This window comes from Pseudopipra pipra, chromosome 21, assembly GCF_036250125.1.
Source record: "Pseudopipra pipra isolate bDixPip1 chromosome 21, bDixPip1.hap1, whole genome shotgun sequence".
Lineage (NCBI taxonomy): Eukaryota > Metazoa > Chordata > Aves > Passeriformes > Pipridae > Pseudopipra > Pseudopipra pipra.
In genome coordinates this window covers 10,378,012-10,393,642 of record NC_087569.1, presented here as the reverse complement: position 1 = coordinate 10,393,642, position 15,631 = coordinate 10,378,012, and the positions used below count along the sequence as shown (strand labels likewise).

Sequence of the window (15,631 nt, the reverse complement as noted above, 5' to 3'; positions counted from 1 at the left end):
TCAGCTCAGGACTGACAGCACAGCACAAACCTCTGCCCCAGTGTGAATGGCAGCTCCGTCCCAAGGCTCTGCACTGCCTGGGCTGGGATGCTCTTAGAACACATCCACAAGACTCAGGGATCTGCTGCCTCAACAGAGACTCGGCAGAGCTATAAATAGCACAGCCGAGTGTGGTGCAGCGAACCTGAGCGGGGCCGGCTGCCCTCGTGGCCGGGCACTCCGGGAGCTGTGTCCCTGGGATCCTGCCCGCTCCGGCCGGGCCAGCTGAGACCGTGCCACCTGCCCAGGCATGGCCTTGTCCCTCTGTGCTCATGCAACCTCAGTGCCGGGCCCTGCAGTGTTCCTTCATCACTGGCTTTTCTGCTGCTCTCTGGCTTCTCCTCTCTTAAAGCTGAAGCTCAGGTCTGGACCCATTAAAGAACAGTAAATATTTTATTTGCTGTTTGGAGTTTTGACCAGCATCTCAGAGGCTGCAAAGGTCACACCAGGAACTATCCACTTAATTAGCAAACGGGATCAGCCCGTTCCTGGGCTGCCCAGCGGGCTCACGTGGAATGAACCCAGCCTATTCCCCAGGTGCTGTTACCAGCCCTAGGCTTGTCTTCCTTCAGCAGTCAAATCAGGGAGGTTTCAGGACTCAGAGTAGTTTTCCTGGTTCTCAAGGCCACGCAGGCAATTAAAACTGGTCTCATTAAGAGCCAGCTGAGCCTGGGCAGCGCTGTCTCTGCCTCACTCTGCCCGTTGTGCGGGCACCACGGCATGGGAATGGGGACGGCACAGGAATCAGGGTTTTTTGTTCTGCTGGGCTTTTCTTCAGGTGTCTTCTGCAAAGGGCTTCTTGGCACTGCAGCTCGAGTGAAATGGAGCAACCAAAACGGGAGCTGGCTGGCGGCCAGCCCGGCAGCCGGGCACGCAGGGGCAGCCGGGGGGGAGGAGTGTGCCTGGAGCACAGTTATCCAGGGCAGGATCCCTGTGCGGGAAAGCCAAGTGTCTGAAGCACCGGTGTCACCTCTGCGTGCCAGGGTCCTGCTGGCCCGGTGCTCCCTCACTGCCAGACTCCGTGAGACCTCACAGGCAGGTGTGTGAACAGGAGGGCTTTATTCTCCCCTCTGTCCTTACTTTGGCTTTCACGTGTACAGGGAACATCCCACATTCTCAGGGTGAACATATGATGCTGCTCGAACAGCCACGTCACCCCCGAGCTCCGTTGCGGTGCAGGGACAATTCTCAGCAGCACAGAACTTGGGTTTGGGATATTATCAGCTTTTCCACATGAAAGACTCGACCTGGCTGGAAAAGGACCTGGCAGGACGCCCTGAGGCATCCCAGAGGAAAAGCAATGGCTTCCACAGGATGTGGGGCTGATGGTCAGTGGACCATAGAGAAAGTTGGTCATTCCCCAAACTTTTCGGGGCATTCCCCATGCTTTGGTGTCTGTAGGAGAACCCCAAGAAATGTGAGAACCCTCTTGATGTGTTCGGGAGTGGGAGATCTGCCTGGAGAGATGCTGAGTCCTGCTGGGGGACACTGAGCACCTGCTGCAGTGACCTGGAAACATGTACATGTGGGGATGGTGGTGGAGGAAAAGCTTACAGCGAGCTCCAGGAGAACACTGTGGTGTGTTACCCAACCCAGTGGGTCCCTCACAGGGGTTCAGGCTCAGGCATTGGGCTGCCCAAGGCAGAGGGGACCCCCTGAGCAGAAATCTTGACCCCCTAGGGCAGCAGAGCCCCCTCTGAGGGATCAGCCCCCCTCAAGGGATTAGGCTCCCCGCGGGGATGGGGGTCCCGAGGCGGCGGAACCCCCATGGAACCACCTTCCCCTCACACCGTCCCCTCACACCGTCCCCGGCCCCTCCCGGCGCCCCCGCCCCCCGGCCCCGCCCCTCCCCGCCGCGCGCCGCCCCGCGGCATTGTGGGATGAAACAGGATGTAGGCAGAACAGCGCGGGCGGACGGGCCGGGCGCGGCGGGCCGCGCCGCGCCGCAGCCAATAGGGGCGCGGCGCGCGGGGCGGCGCAGCCAATGGGGGCGCGGCGGCCCGCGCGCCGCAGCGGGCGGGGCGGTATTTGAGCGCGGCGCGGCGCCGGGGCGCAGAGCGCGCGGGGCGCCGAGCGGAGCGGAGCGAAGCGGGCTGAGGCAGCGGGGCCGCGCCTCCTCACACCCCATCCTCCTCCTCCTCGGTGCTGTGCCTCGCCCTCCCGGGGTGGCCCTGTCACTGTGAAGGTGAGCGACGCCTCCGCCGGGCGTCTTCGAGCCTCGCCCGGCACCGGCCGCTCTGTGTGCGCGGTGGCGGCGGGGCCGCCCCGGGGGAGGGTCGCGGCCGTGGCCGGGCGGGACCGGCCCGTGGATGGCGCTCGGAGCCCGCCCCGCCCCGGGGGTCCGCGCTGGTGCGGTGCCGGCCCCGCTCCGGGCAAGGTCACCGCGGCCTCGGGCGGCCCCGGGGCTCCCTCTGTGAAGGTCACGCAGGGCTCCGGCTCCCGGCAGCGCCTTCCCGAGCCCCCCGCTGCCCTGCGCGGAAAGGGGCTGTGCCGCACCCCCTCCCAGGGCCCTCCTCGGCCGCGGTGGGGGATGCGGTGGGTGCTGGGCTTGGGCCTCGTCCCGATCCGTGGGATCTGTGCTGTCCTGATGGGGAAGTGATGGATGCTGGACTTGGCTTCTCGTGCCCGTCCTCGGGATCCATGCTGTCCTGATAGGGAAGTGGGTGGGTGCTGGGCTTGGGCTCTGTCCCCGTTCTCGGGATCCTGCTGTAGTACTGGGGAGAGTGGTGGGTGCAGGGCTTCAGCCTCGTCCCATTTCTAGGGCCCTGTCCCAACCTGGAGATGGAAAGAATGGTTACCAGGGGGCTTGTGTCTCATACCGTTCCCAAAGCCCCAGCCTGTCCTGCTGGAGCTGCCATTGGGTGCTGGGCTTGGGCCTTATGCTCCTGAGGCTTCATTCTACCCTGATGAGGGAAGGGTTGGGTGCTGGCTGGGCCCTAATCCCCCTACCAAGGCCTCATCCTGCCCTGGAGTGGCATCTGGGGCTGTGGTCTTCCTCCTTATAGGCCACATCCTGCCCTGGTTTGGGGAAGGGGTGGCTGCTGGGGCTGTGCTATTACCCCTTCCCAGGCCCATCTTTCCCTGAGCTATGTGCTGGGGCTTTGTGGTTTTCCTCAGGTAGGGCCAGATTGGGTGGCAAGACCCCGAGGGCCACCTGTGATCTTGTGGTTTAGGGTTATGATGTGTATGTGGTGGCACTGGCCTGCCTTGTGGGGAGGACCAACCTGTAACTCCCCAGGGAATGAGCTGAGACTGGGGCCCTGCTCTGGGTGTTCAGGTGGGTGCAGGGGGTGACACTTGGAGCTGCTCCCTATCCCATGGCAGGTGCAGGGCAGCACAGCCACTGCCAGCCCCTGTCGTGGTTGACCACGGAGGGTGCTGTGGTGGGCAGGGCAGGGCAGGCTGGCCAGTGATCTCCTGAAAGATAATCGTTTTTTTCCTATGGCGCTGTCACCCGCGGCAGCACGGGCCTGCACTGGGATGCTCCTTGCCTAAACAATGAGGAAGGGAGATGCCTTTTGCAGGTCACTCCTGGCTGGTTATGCAATGGCAAGTGCCCTCTGAACTCTGAGCAATGGAGCTGTGTGAAGGCCTGGTGTGTATGAGAGCTCGTTTGCCCTTTTTCCCTGAAGATGCTTTCCTGGAAGAATGACCCACAAGTGGATTTCTGCTGCTTCCCTCTTCCAGCAGACTGGACCCCTAGAAGACTTTTGCAAATCTACAGGCAGTTTGGGCTGTTCTGAGCTGTGTCTTTTTCCCCCAGGATTTCTGGGCTGCAGGCAAACCCCCACTGGCTTAAACCACAGTATGGAGAGGAACAGACTGCCTGGACGTGGCTTTTCCAGGGCTGTGGTAGGGGCACGTGCTCTCTGTTGGCATTGGAGCTCAGTTCCTGTCATCCCTCCTGATGCTGTTAGTGTATGTTAATAGCAGTGCTCTATTAAAGACTGTATCTAAATTGTATAAATTAAGGTGGCAATAGAAGTCTTCAAGTGCAGGCAGAGGGAAGAATTGAAGTATTGTAATCAGAGGGCTGCAATTATGTAACTGGATTCTCTTTCTCTCTGGGTAGCAAGCTCGTTTAATTGCTGTAACAAAGCTACTCCTTCAGTTTTCTGGGACTCTTCCAGGAAGTGATCATTGCAGCAGATTTTTTTTTCACTCCACAGCAGAGCTAAAAATGTGTAGTTTCACTATTTCAAAACACGCTTGGTAGTATCACCTCAAGACTTAGAGCGCTGTAAAAGGATTTAGGAAACTTAATGGTGCTCTTCAGGCTTAGTGGGAGGCACTGCTTGCCATTAAGAAGCTTATTCCCACAAAGTTTGAATCTGCTGTGGTAAGAGCTGCTGCAAGGTGAGCAGCTGTGGTCCTTCTTGGAGCAGTTACCTGGTTCTCCAGGTAACATGTGACCCCTGACCAGGCCTTCCATGGGGCATGGGGGCAAGCTCTGGTGTCTGGAGGAGGACTGCATGGGGCTCCTCCTCCAGGGCTTGAAGAAAGGTTGCAGGGCTGGGATTGTCAAATCCCAGTTTTCTAGGATAATATGAACTGTGCTGGAAACTTCCTGGTGCTGAACAGCTCCCTAGAGAGGCCACAGAAGATCTAATGGCTGCAGTGGCTGGTACAAAGCACCTGAACTAACTTACAGAGTGAAGGGGGCTGCACACCCGGCTCCAGTACAGCATTTCCCAGTTTCCTAAAGGTCCTGGCCAGCAGTACCATGCTGGTTTTGGCATGTGTGTTGTGGTTCCCAGGTGGAGAGGGCTGGCCCTGTGATGGGATTTGCTTCCACTGCCCTGTTTTCAGGCTGCAGTGTGGTGTTAACCTGCTTCTGGCTCGTCAGACCAGCTTTGTCCCGTGGGAAGAGCTGAGGGCTGGGTTTCGTGGCAGAGCAGCAGGGAGGGGAGGGGGTGATGATGGCTGAATGTGGAACAACGCTCCTCCCAGGCTAAACTCGCAGCAGGAACTGTGACACCTGGGATGGGGTGGAATGAAAGCACTGCTGCTCTTAGTGTGCTTCCTGGGATCTGTTGCTTGCAGGGCTCTGAGCAGATGTTCCAAATCACTGGTGCACCTGGAAGGGAAACTTGGCTGTATCCTATTGATGTTCAGGAGGGCTGTGGCTCTCTGCAGATCCCGTCTCCTCCCACACAGAAGCTTTTCCTGCGTGTGTTTAATGCAGGTGGTGATGTTTGACTCTGATCTAACCTCCAGCCAGTGCTCTGGTGCTGTGACTGCGAGGGGCACCTTGGCCTGGGACTGCTGTACACAACCCCAGTAAACTCGCCCAGGCCATACAGGGGTTTGTAGTGTCGGCTCGTGACGCAGCCTGCACAGAAAGGACAACCTCCGATGCACAGGAAGTGTCTCCTTTCTTGGGAAGGGATTAAAGGAATCTATGTTGTGCCTTAGGTTCACGATGTCTGACAGAAAGGCTGTGATCAAGAATGCGGACATGTCCGAGGACATGCAGCAAGATGCTGTAGACTGTGCTACACAGGCCATGGAGAAGTACAACATAGAAAAGGACATTGCAGCATATATCAAGAAGGTAACTCTGGGCCGAGGGGGCTGTGCTGGCTGAGACTTCCCAAAGCTCCTGAGTCTGTTCCTGTCAGGAGCTGAGTGGCTGAGGCTTCGTGCTTGCGTGTTGGGAGGGAGAAGATGCTTGGCTTCTTGTCTGCTTTACTGCTGTTTTCAAGAGGATGGAGTGACTTCTCCAAGGTCAGAGGAGGGCTGTGGCAGAGCTCTGGCAAGCTCTGAGCATACTATGAGTGCTGTCCCTCAGGATTTGCCAGCCTGGAAAGGGCTGGCTGCAGCCTCTGCTTAGGACCTGCTCCATAGATGCTGCTGCTTGACTTGCAGCACCAGTGCAGGTGGGATGACTCTGATGTTTCACTTGGTGGGCAGCAGTGCACGTGTGTTCCTGGCTCTGGGATGGGAGCTGAGGAGGAGGATGGGCCTTGTGGTGGCTGCTGGGGTTGTGGAACGTGCTGTGTTAGAAACAGTGTGAGCAGCTGCCCTGGCTGGTGGAGAGGTGTTTCCCCATTTGCAGGAGCCTGTTAATTGTTTCGTGTTTGATGACATCTGGGGAGCTGTTGGTTCCCTCTGTAGCAGCTTCTCAGAATGGTCAGGCAAAGTGCTTTCGGAGGAGGGAGGTGTGACTTCAGAGGCAGTGCAGTCCTGGCACTTGGGCTGGCATTTGGGCCTTGCTTGTAATCTAAGCTTGAAGGTAAAGGATTCAAAGGTGTCTCCTGACTTCTCAGATCACTTTGAGGCATGACTTACCTCAAAGTGCTCGGGGCAATGCAGCCTGTAAAGTGAGTGAGTGCAACAGAAGGCACCCAGAAAGAAGTTGGCCTTTATATCCTGAGAGTGTGTTGGGAGGAGGGAAGCAATTTGATGCACCTTCATGCCCTGGCAAGAAAGCCTTTTCCTTACTTCAAAGGTTCCCTGCAAAGAACTCAAACTGTTGCTGCTGTCTGAGACTAGCACTAGCTTTAATCTTGGATGTTGAGTCTGTTCTTCTGCCTCTGTCTCAGGGGAGAGAAGGGTGTTCTTGGGAATTGTGTGTTAATTAGAGGGAGGAAAACGGTCTTTAACCCTATCCTACCTGTTAAGTAGGAGAAGACTACTGAACCAGCATTCAGCTTGCTCACCTCTGACCTCTTGGTCTCCATGTGCTCTCTGGGCTGTGGATCTGCCTGCTCATTTTCAATGTGGATTCTTTCCCCTTTATGTGTACAAAAGTCCTGAACAGCAGAAGCCAGGCTTCTTCCTTTTTTTTAGGTGACCTTTCAGCTCCTTGCTGGAGGATACGTGCCAATACTTTATTTTTTGTGAGTGGGTTTGGAATGGGAGAGAACTATTCCCCTGAGTAGCCTACACACAGGGCCTGGATAGTGCTGTTCCGAGGAGAGCTTTTGCCTCTGCTCTCCCTGCCCAGGGCTAATGGGTACTCCAAGGCTCAGGAGTTGTTTTGCTCCAGTACAGAGGTCTGGTTGCTTAATAGAATGGTGTCTTCCAGTGGGGAATCTCACCATGCTGCAGGTGGGAGGAGAGGCGATAGTATGCAAACAGAACAAGCTCAGAATTTGTGCTTAGAACTATTTTCATGTGGGCTTTCTTGGCCTTAATGCCTCTCTTCTCTTTCTTCAGGAATTTGACAAGAAATACAACCCAACTTGGCACTGCATTGTTGGCAGAAACTTTGGCAGCTATGTAACACACGAGACAAAGCACTTCATCTATTTTTACTTGGGTCAGGTTGCAATTCTTCTCTTCAAGTCTGGATAGGAAGTAGGAGCGAGTGAGATTTGGACTGTAATGCACTGATGGCTGAAGCCACGACTCCCTCTAACATGGCTATGCCGCTGCATGGACTGTATACTATATTTAATGTGTATATGTTGCAGTAAAAATCTACTTCTGTTTAGTTGCCTGGGAAGAAGGCGGCATTTTTTTGTTACTGCTTTTTTTGGTTGTATTGCACTAGGAAACCTGTAAATGCTTAAACAATGGCCTTTACGTGGGAAGAAATAAAACTATTCCACAACAGCTCCCTCAGTGGTAACTCCTTCTTTGAGGCTGGGAAAACTTCTTTGGGCAGGCCAAAAGCCCCTGACTTCCCTACTGAGTCCTGTTAGACTGTTAATCTTGTAAAGAGGAGCAAAGCCAGTGTGAGCCTCTGTCCCACCCTGCAGACTGTAGAGAGCTGGCTCTCCCAGTACCCTCAGGGCAGGTCTTATACCTTCCCTGAAAGCTGGTGGGGTGGCTCTTGGTGCCGTGGCTTCCACACCCAAGTTGAACTCCACCTCGGACTGTGATCCAGGCTTGCAGCTGGCACCTCCGTGTTCGCGCTCAGTGCCCATCGCTGTATCTTTGGCTCTGCTGATACGTTGACCTAGACTTGTGTAAGCAACTCAGCCTGGTCTAGAAGGCTTCAAAACCACCCCCCGAGCTGCTGCTTGCTGCAGAAAGCAGCATCCTGTGGCTGAAGTCTTTAGGCCTTGATATTGAGCTCTAAAGCCACGTGGCCCAGCCCCGCAATGGAGTAGGATATCAAATTGGTGACTACTGACAACAGCTCTATTTGGCATGTTTGTAGCCAGTTGTCTCAACACTGCCTTAACTTGATGCTCTCCTTAAAGCAAGCTAAGTCGTGTGGAAGACTTGTAAGTGGCCACTGTCTTTTTTTGTTTTAATTTTATTTTTATTTTCTGTAGCTGATAAGCTATTTCTGGAGGACTGTCCTCCATGTTCTGATATCTGCTTTTGTTCTTAAAGCACAGTACCAAGAAGTTAAATTTACATGTGATGTTTGTGTGAAGGAAACTCATGTGACATCTGCTTCAAAGGCAGACAAATGTCTTGGTCTCCAATAGGTTCAGCAGTGATGTTGTCTTAGTATGTACTGACTTGGGATTACGCTGCAGGAAGTTCTGATCTGGGTGTGGAGAAGTACTCTGTGATGGCAAGTCAAACCCTGGTGCTTGTCTTGGTTTGCTGACTAATGCATTGGCAATATCACTGAGCTGCTGAGCCCACCTCGTGTCTCTGAGATGAATTTGGTGTTGGGAACAAATCACTGCTGGGTGGGGAAGGGCAGAGTGAAGGGAGTGCTTTGTGAAATGACTTGGTGACCCAGGTTCACGACTTCCTGAAGTAAAAGTCCTTCTTGTCTCTGTGCAAAATCCAAAGTATGCCTAATTTTGTATTATGGATAGAACAATGTTGTAACTAGAAAGAATGTAGCTGTCATAATTTCATGTTGATGGAAATGTCTGCACTGGGGTAATGTGCCTTGGACTGTCCGGGGCACTCGTGTGGTCTTGTCTCTTCAGAACTCCATTCTGGGTCTGAAAGGAGAATGTTTTGGGTTTGTTTTTTTCCAAGCATGAGTCTAATGTGAATCTGTTCACGGTCTCTCGTGGAGCAAGATCTGTTCCCTTCATAACTGCAATGGCTCAAATACCATTTATTTTTTTTTCAAACATTAAAGGTGAATTGACACATTTATACAGCCTCTGGTTTCTTCTTCTTCCTTACCAGCTGTCCTGAGCAAAACCTGTGAGTTCTCTGCCCTGGAATGTGCTGATGACCCAAAGGAGGCAGGTCTGTGAGGAATGGCCCCAGGAGCATGTGTGGCCCCTCTGTGCTGGTGCTGACTTCCAGCCTGGCTCAGAGGCTGAATCACAGGGAGGGATCAAGGGAATTGTGTCCTGCTGCACCCTGATGGGATGTTCTGTGCCAAGCAACCTGGATCTGAACGTGCTGGGACTGACCTCTTAATGGCTTCAGGCAGCCAGGGGCTGGTACAGCAGCTGGGATCCTGGCTCCTACACACAAAGGTGTCTCCCTGCTTCCCAGGAAAGCAGGTTTTCCCTTCAGGCCTCCTCCCTGTGTTGGAGAGAAAGCTGAGAGCTGAACTGATGTGTTTAATACTTCTCTCACCACAGGGGCTGCGGGCTTGCCCTCAAACAACCCCCTCAGCTTGTTATCTTGCTCCTGCTGCAACCTACATTTGTGGTTGGGGCCTCTGTGATATTTTGGAAAAGCTGTGGGCTCTCCCCAGCTACAGCAGGGTAGCAGCTCTGCCGTGGCACAGTAACACCAGCGTGACTCACAGGGAGCAGCTCCCCGGGGCTGCACCGGCGCTCGCAGCACCGCCCCGGCTGTTACACACGGCCCATCTGCTCCCCCCGCGCCTGCCAGGGCCCGAAAGCAGGGGTGGTTTCTACTTTAGGGGAGCTGGGAGTGATGTTCTTTTCTTGGTAGCCCCAGCCTTTTAGCTGGAAGTGGAGTTGCTGTGCATAAGCACCAGGCAGGCTGTGCTGGGGCTCTGCATTCCAGGCCTGGCACTGTGGCTCCAAGGGAATGTGCAGCCATATGGGGCTGAGCTAAGTGAGCAAATGGCAGAGAAACTGGCTCCTGAGTGCCTGCTGCGGCACAGGAGGCTGCTGATCCAAACCCCAGGTGAAACACTTTCCCAGCCTGAGTTCCATCTGGGAAATCCCCCCTTCCAGCCATCTATCCGGGGGCTGTGGTACTGCTGGAAATTGATCCCTGGTGGGAATGGGAGGCCCTGCCAGGGCTGGAGGGATGGTGTGCCCCGGAGCTGACACATGCAAGTAGAAAGTGGGCTTGGTGCTTCCTTGGATGTGTCACTGCAGCGGGAGTCCTGCTTCAGGCTAAGGAAAAGGAGCTGTAGCTCGCATCTTCAGGAATTTGGCAGTAAAATGTAGCCCTCTTTCCCCTGAACCATCTTCCTTGTAGCACTGGGGCCCTGGAAGACACAAACTGCCTGAATTTGAGCAGCGCTTCCCTCTACACAGCCAAGAGCAAGGGGGGGTCTGAACATGGAGCTTTGTGTCCTGCTGCCCTCCCCTCCCGCTCCCCAGCAGCTGTCTGACAGCTTTTGGCTTTGACTTTTTCCATTGCTGGGCTCCACTTTGTCTCCAGTTTCCACCAGGCACAGGTGTCCTGGATGAAGCCTCGGAGCGTTAACTGTTTCCATGCTGGAGAGGCCAACAGCATCCACTCCGTTTTGAGCTATTTGGAAACATCTGGATCTGGGACACTGAGGGGAAGGTATGTATCTGGGGGGGAACATCTGGAGAAAGAAACTGCTTCCAGATGTGTTTGGGCAAAGCCGCTATTGAAATGTAAACTCAGCGTGTGCTGTCCTGCCTGGAGGCGCTGAGGAAGCGGGTTTGCAGGGGAGGCTGAGGCTGCTGCTGGGGGCGAGCTCTGGGTGCAGATGTTTCTCCAGATGTGTGTTCCCGCGGGGGACGGTGCGGTTCGTGGTTGGCGAGAGTGTCACATTGTTTTCTCTCCTACAAGCCAGCTTACTCAGTTTTCTATGCTGAGTATTTCTTCCAGATGTGGAAGTGCCCTACAAAGCAGAGCTTTGTGGCACTGGAGGGCAGGCAGGCTGGGGTTTGGGAGCTGTGCTCCATGGGTGTCGCTCCTAGACATTATCTGGGATTCGTTCTTCTACAGAGTGAGCATGGTGGAAAGCCACGGGAGAAGGTGTGTGACTCCGTCAGCAGGCAGCCTGGCTCCCTGCCTGCCTGGCACAATGTTCTTCCCCTGCTCTGTGACCACCTGGGACTCCAAGAAGGGACAAAGTGACAGCGCAGGGACCTGGGAGTTGCACCTTCCTCCTCCGGGAACACCCATGCTGCAGGTCAGTGCTCTCCTTCCCTCCCAGCCAGCCTGCAGCACTGCCATTGCAGTGCTAACCTTCCCCAGGCACGTGGGAGCAGAGCCTGTTGTTGGAAAACCCAGTACCCAGTGGCCCTGTTCCTTCTCCCAGCTCTTTTTGCAGGAGGTTTGAGATGAAGAGAGAGAACACAGAAATAATTTTTATCTGGCTTTCAGCCTCTGATGGGTAAATCCTGAGGAGGCCGGTGGCACACGGTGAAGGAAGCAGGGCTGTGCCATCCCTGCCCACCCGAGGTTTCCCTCCTTTGTTCTATTTATTGAGCAAGGATCCTGACACCCTTTCCCAGACGGTGACTCACAGCAGCTCTGTCTGTGCAGAAGCCATGCGGCTCCGAGCGCTTTATAGATACAGGAGCTGCAGGAGCCTCGCAGGAGCCAACTGTGTTTATTAAAAGATGATCAGATGTTTCCTTCCTTAAGGCAGTGTCTAGCTGAGGCTGAGTAATAACTCATTACCAACGAGACAAATAACTGCTCATCGTCAGGTCACTGCCTTCGCCAGCCCTTCTCGCAGTGGTGGCAGGTGCTCCAAGCACTGGTGGGCTCAGCACCCAGCACAGGGGTAAGAAAACCCTGCTCAGTCCCTGTGCCTGAGCAGGGACAGCCTTGGGGAGGGCAAGTCCAGGCTCTGCTCTGCTACTCTGCAGGGCTTGGCCCTGAGTTAAGCTCAAGGAATAGTTTTATCTGGCCCTGGTGCAGTGTTTTCCCTCCTGCCTGTGCAATCAGGCTGCTCTAGTAGCCTCGCAGGCCACGTCGCTCCGTCCTGGTGCTGGGGACTCAGAGCCAACGTGCCAGAGCTCGTTGTGGCCTGGTGGAAAAATCCCTGGTGGGCCAGGGCAGTGCCGCGGAGGTGTCCCGGGAGCGCTGCCGGGCCGTGGGGGAGGCGAGAGGTCACGCTCTGCCACGTCCCCTGTCCCCACATGCCCTGTGCTGACAGGCCTCTCGAGGGCTGGGCTGGAGAGAGGCAGGAGAGCAGGACTAGTGCTGGTCCCCTGGCAGGATGTGGGACCGGACCCTCAGGGGCCAGCTCAGAGGCTTCCCTCCAACGCCATCCCCTGGTGCGGCTCTTCCCTGCCAGATGCCGTGGCATCCCTCCATGTCCTTTGTTCCCTCCCTTGCTTACGCCTCTCCCTTGATTTATGGCCGTTGCGGAGCAGCCCGGCTGCAGCTCAGCTGCTTGCCCAGAACCCAGCCGGGCTCTGTGCCCTCGATCCCAACCTGTGGGCAGGGAGGCTCTGGGGGAGCTCTCCAAGACCCCCTCCTGCATTCGGGCCCCCCTACATTTAACCATGTGCGTGGCTTTTTCTTTTGCCTCCTTCCAGCCCGGGTGTGAATGAAGTGCTTTCAGGAGGGAGGAGATTGCTGGGATCCCTGCTCTCCCTGTGCATTGGTTCCAGCCCATAGAAGCATCCCAGGAATTCGCCTCTGCTGTCCCTGTGCGGGGTGAGCCACTGAAAGCCGCCCTTTGTTCCCGCAGCCCCAGCCACTGAGTCCCACACACAGACAGGGTTGGAATCTGCAGAGCTGGATGTGTGCTCCCACAGGGTGCCACGCTGCACTGAGACCCTCAGGAAAGGGTTTTCCCACATCTCACCCTGGCCAGGGTGAGCGTGTTCGGCCCTGGAGAAAGGCTTTCCCGGGGTTTGCAGGCAGGTCAGGCCGGGCGCACGGCACACGGCGTGAGCCCTGCAAGCTGCCCAAGCTGAGTCAGGGACGGAAATCCCTGCTTACAGGGATCCTTCCCCACGCAGTGTTTGATTACAGGTCTGGGGTGTGATGTTTCCCGCTGCGGGGCCGCTCCGGCCGGGAAGGGAAGGGAAGGCCAGGCCGGGGGCTGGCAGGAGCCAGGCCGAGCCGCCGCCGCAGCCCGCACACAGCCGGCTGGCGCCCGGCCCAGAACATGGCTCTGGGAAAAAAGGAACGCCTTTGTTGTGGAGGAAAGCCCAGAACGCTCCGACAAGGACACCACCTCTTCCTAAGGCTGGGTTTCAAAGCCCTGCTTTCTCGAAGGGTTCAAAATGACCCGGCCAAAAGCATCTGCTCCTCCGTGGGTCAGCCTGGATGGAGTAAACCCTGACCCCCCTTGCAAGGGGTCCCTCTGAAACCAGGGCCTGCAGGGGGACCAGGGCATGGCACCCATGTGGCCCCTTCCAGCAGGGTCCCCGCCCCGGGGTGCTGACAGGGGGTCCCTGGAGCTGTTCCCTGTTATCGTTAGCAGAAGGAAAATGTTGGGTGACTCAGCAAATGTTGGGTGCCAGGCCAGGGCTCAGTCTCTGCCTCTGATTGATAAATGCAGTTCAGGCAGAGCCTGGGCTGGCTAAAGATACCGTGGTGCTTAAATATTTTATAGAAAATCATTAAGCAATTAAATCTGGCAGATCTCACACCGTAGAAAAAGCAGCTTGAAGTCTGTGCAGTAAACAGGGCAACGCTTCCTGCTCGTTTGGGATGTCTTCTTGGAGTCTTAACTACAATCCTTGCTTGAGAATAACTATAATTATCTCTTAATTGCCATTATTGTTTAACATTTTTAGCATTTGCAAGTGCAAACTGTTACAGTTTTCCGTGCAGATACAATCAGTAGCCAGGGCTCACAATGAAAGCAGTTAAAATCCTGTGATTATCACAAGGCTGCGTGTCTATCCACCAGCTTCAATCTGCATCACTTGCCAAGATGTAGGCTAGAAACTCAGACAAATTTAGCATTTATTTAGTAACCCAGCAAAGCTACTACCTCTTGCTGCCTCCAATGATTTGCATCTACGGCACTTTTTGGAAGGCCGGGAGCGGGGAGGGGAGGGGAGAGAAAGCAGTTTCTAGAATACATCCCGGGAGAATATACAGCAAAGACAAAATTATGCACATGAATTATGCATCTGAATTATGATTTCACTCCTATTTTTGTCCAGATTAGCTCATGTTTGGTGTGCGTCCCTGGCAGGGTGCTGGCAGAGCACACTCCAGCTCCCAGCAAGTCACTGCAGTTTCGGGTCCCGTGGTCCCTGCTCTGCTGGCAGCAGCTTCCCGAGGGCTCACGGAGCTTCCTGGGGATCCAGCCCCCCGGTAACGATGGCACCCCTGCTCCTGCACTGCTCTTGGGCTGGGCAAGTTGTTTTTCTGTGTTAATTGAATGCATCTCTTCTGTAAACACGCAGTGGATGAAAACAGATTTAGGTATAGACTAAAAAAGCAGGTCTGTGCTATTTTGTACAGAGAGGGAGGTGTCTGCAGGCTCTGCTGCCACCAGCCAGGCTTCTCTGGTGTCCCCCGGGTCCCCACCATCTCCTGGGGAAGGCAGGCCTGGAAACATCCCAGCCTCTGCCAGCTCTGGGGAGATAAAGCCCAGGAGAGGAGCACAAGGGGAGGGCAGTAGGAGGGTTTCCAAAATGTGCTCACCGGGTCCACAGTCAAATAAAGCCAGCACTCCTTCCAGGAGAAACAGCTTGGGAATCCCCAGCCCCCTTCCCAGGAGGGCTGGTGACCCCAGCCCGTGGTGTTTCCATGGAATTTCAGTGGCCCTCCTTGCAGGGGGAGAATTATCCTCACTGGCCAAATCACCAGGGCACCTGCACCCAGGTGGGGTCCAGGTTGGGGTGGGTGTGAGCACAGGCACCTTTCTGTGATGAGAGCACATGGAGAGGCTTGGGGGGCTGTGGATGATCCCTGGCTGGGTCCTTCCCTCCCCAGACTGCACGTCCCATCTCTGCTGCTGCCTTGGATTAACATCCCTGACATCCCTGCAGTTGTTTGCATGAGAAAATGAGATTAGGAAAATATTTCAAGCATTTGTGTCTGTTGTTCAGTGGCAAACAAGGCCGGAGCCAGTGTTGTTTGTCCAGTCAGCTGGCCCAGAGCTTGGAAAAACAGCTGGGAAGGCAGTGGGAGACACTCAGCCAAGCACCAAGGGCTGAATTTGCACATGCTTTTGGAGAGTGGGAAATGCAGAGCGTGGTGCAGGCAGGGGCACGGGCTGAATCCCCTCCCACACCTGTGTGTGCACCTTTGCAGGTACCCCTGGGGCTCCCTGGGACAGCCCCTGCCCCTTCACCCATCTCTCAGGTCTGGGGCAGTGTTCCTGATGCTCCTGTCCCCAGCCTGTTCTGCTGCTCTGACCTGAACAGGTCACCTGAGGACCAGCACAGCTCAGGACACTGGTCTGGAACCCACGGAGATGCTCCACAGGCAGCCTGTGCACTTCCCTGATGGGTGAGAACCCCAGAGGATCAGGATTCTTTTAGGTCCAAGTGTTTCTCATGAGCTTTGAAATGCTTCTGATAGGAAGTGAAAAGTCAGTAAATTTGGACAGTCACAGGAAAGAGGAGCAAAGGCAGGACTGATGGAAACAGCCATCCAGGAAAACCTG

General features: G+C 55.3%; 1 protein-coding gene across 2 annotated transcripts; it reads left to right on the top strand.

Moving 5' to 3' along the window:
• Positions 1–2,080: 2,080 nt before the first annotated feature.
• Positions 2,081–9,060, top strand: DYNLL2 (dynein light chain LC8-type 2). 2 transcript variants are annotated; one of them, XM_064678108.1, is made up of 3 exons: positions 2,081–2,224; positions 5,455–5,593; positions 7,201–9,060. In XM_064678108.1, the coding sequence occupies exons 2-3, from the start codon at positions 5,462–5,464 to the stop codon at positions 7,336–7,338; spliced, it is 270 nt and encodes an 89-aa protein (XP_064534178.1). In that variant the 5' UTR covers positions 2,081–2,224; positions 5,455–5,461; the 3' UTR covers positions 7,339–9,060. The 2 variants fall into 2 exon arrangements, with proteins under 2 accessions (XP_064534178.1, XP_064534177.1); XM_064678107.1 differs by lacking the exon at positions 2,081–2,224 and having other exon boundaries at positions 5,434–5,593.
• The last annotated feature ends 6,571 nt before the right edge of the window (positions 9,061–15,631 follow it).

Bases quoted from the DNA above. Each gene is read 5' to 3' on its own strand.
- DYNLL2 (XM_064678107.1), top strand. From the start codon at position 5,441: ATGTTGTGCCTTAGGTTCACGATGTCTGACAGAAAGGCTGTGATCAAG. The intron at 5,594-7,200 runs GTAACTCTGGGC...CTCTTTCTTCAG, and splicing joins TTGCAGCATATATCAAGAAG to GAATTTGACAAGAAATACAA.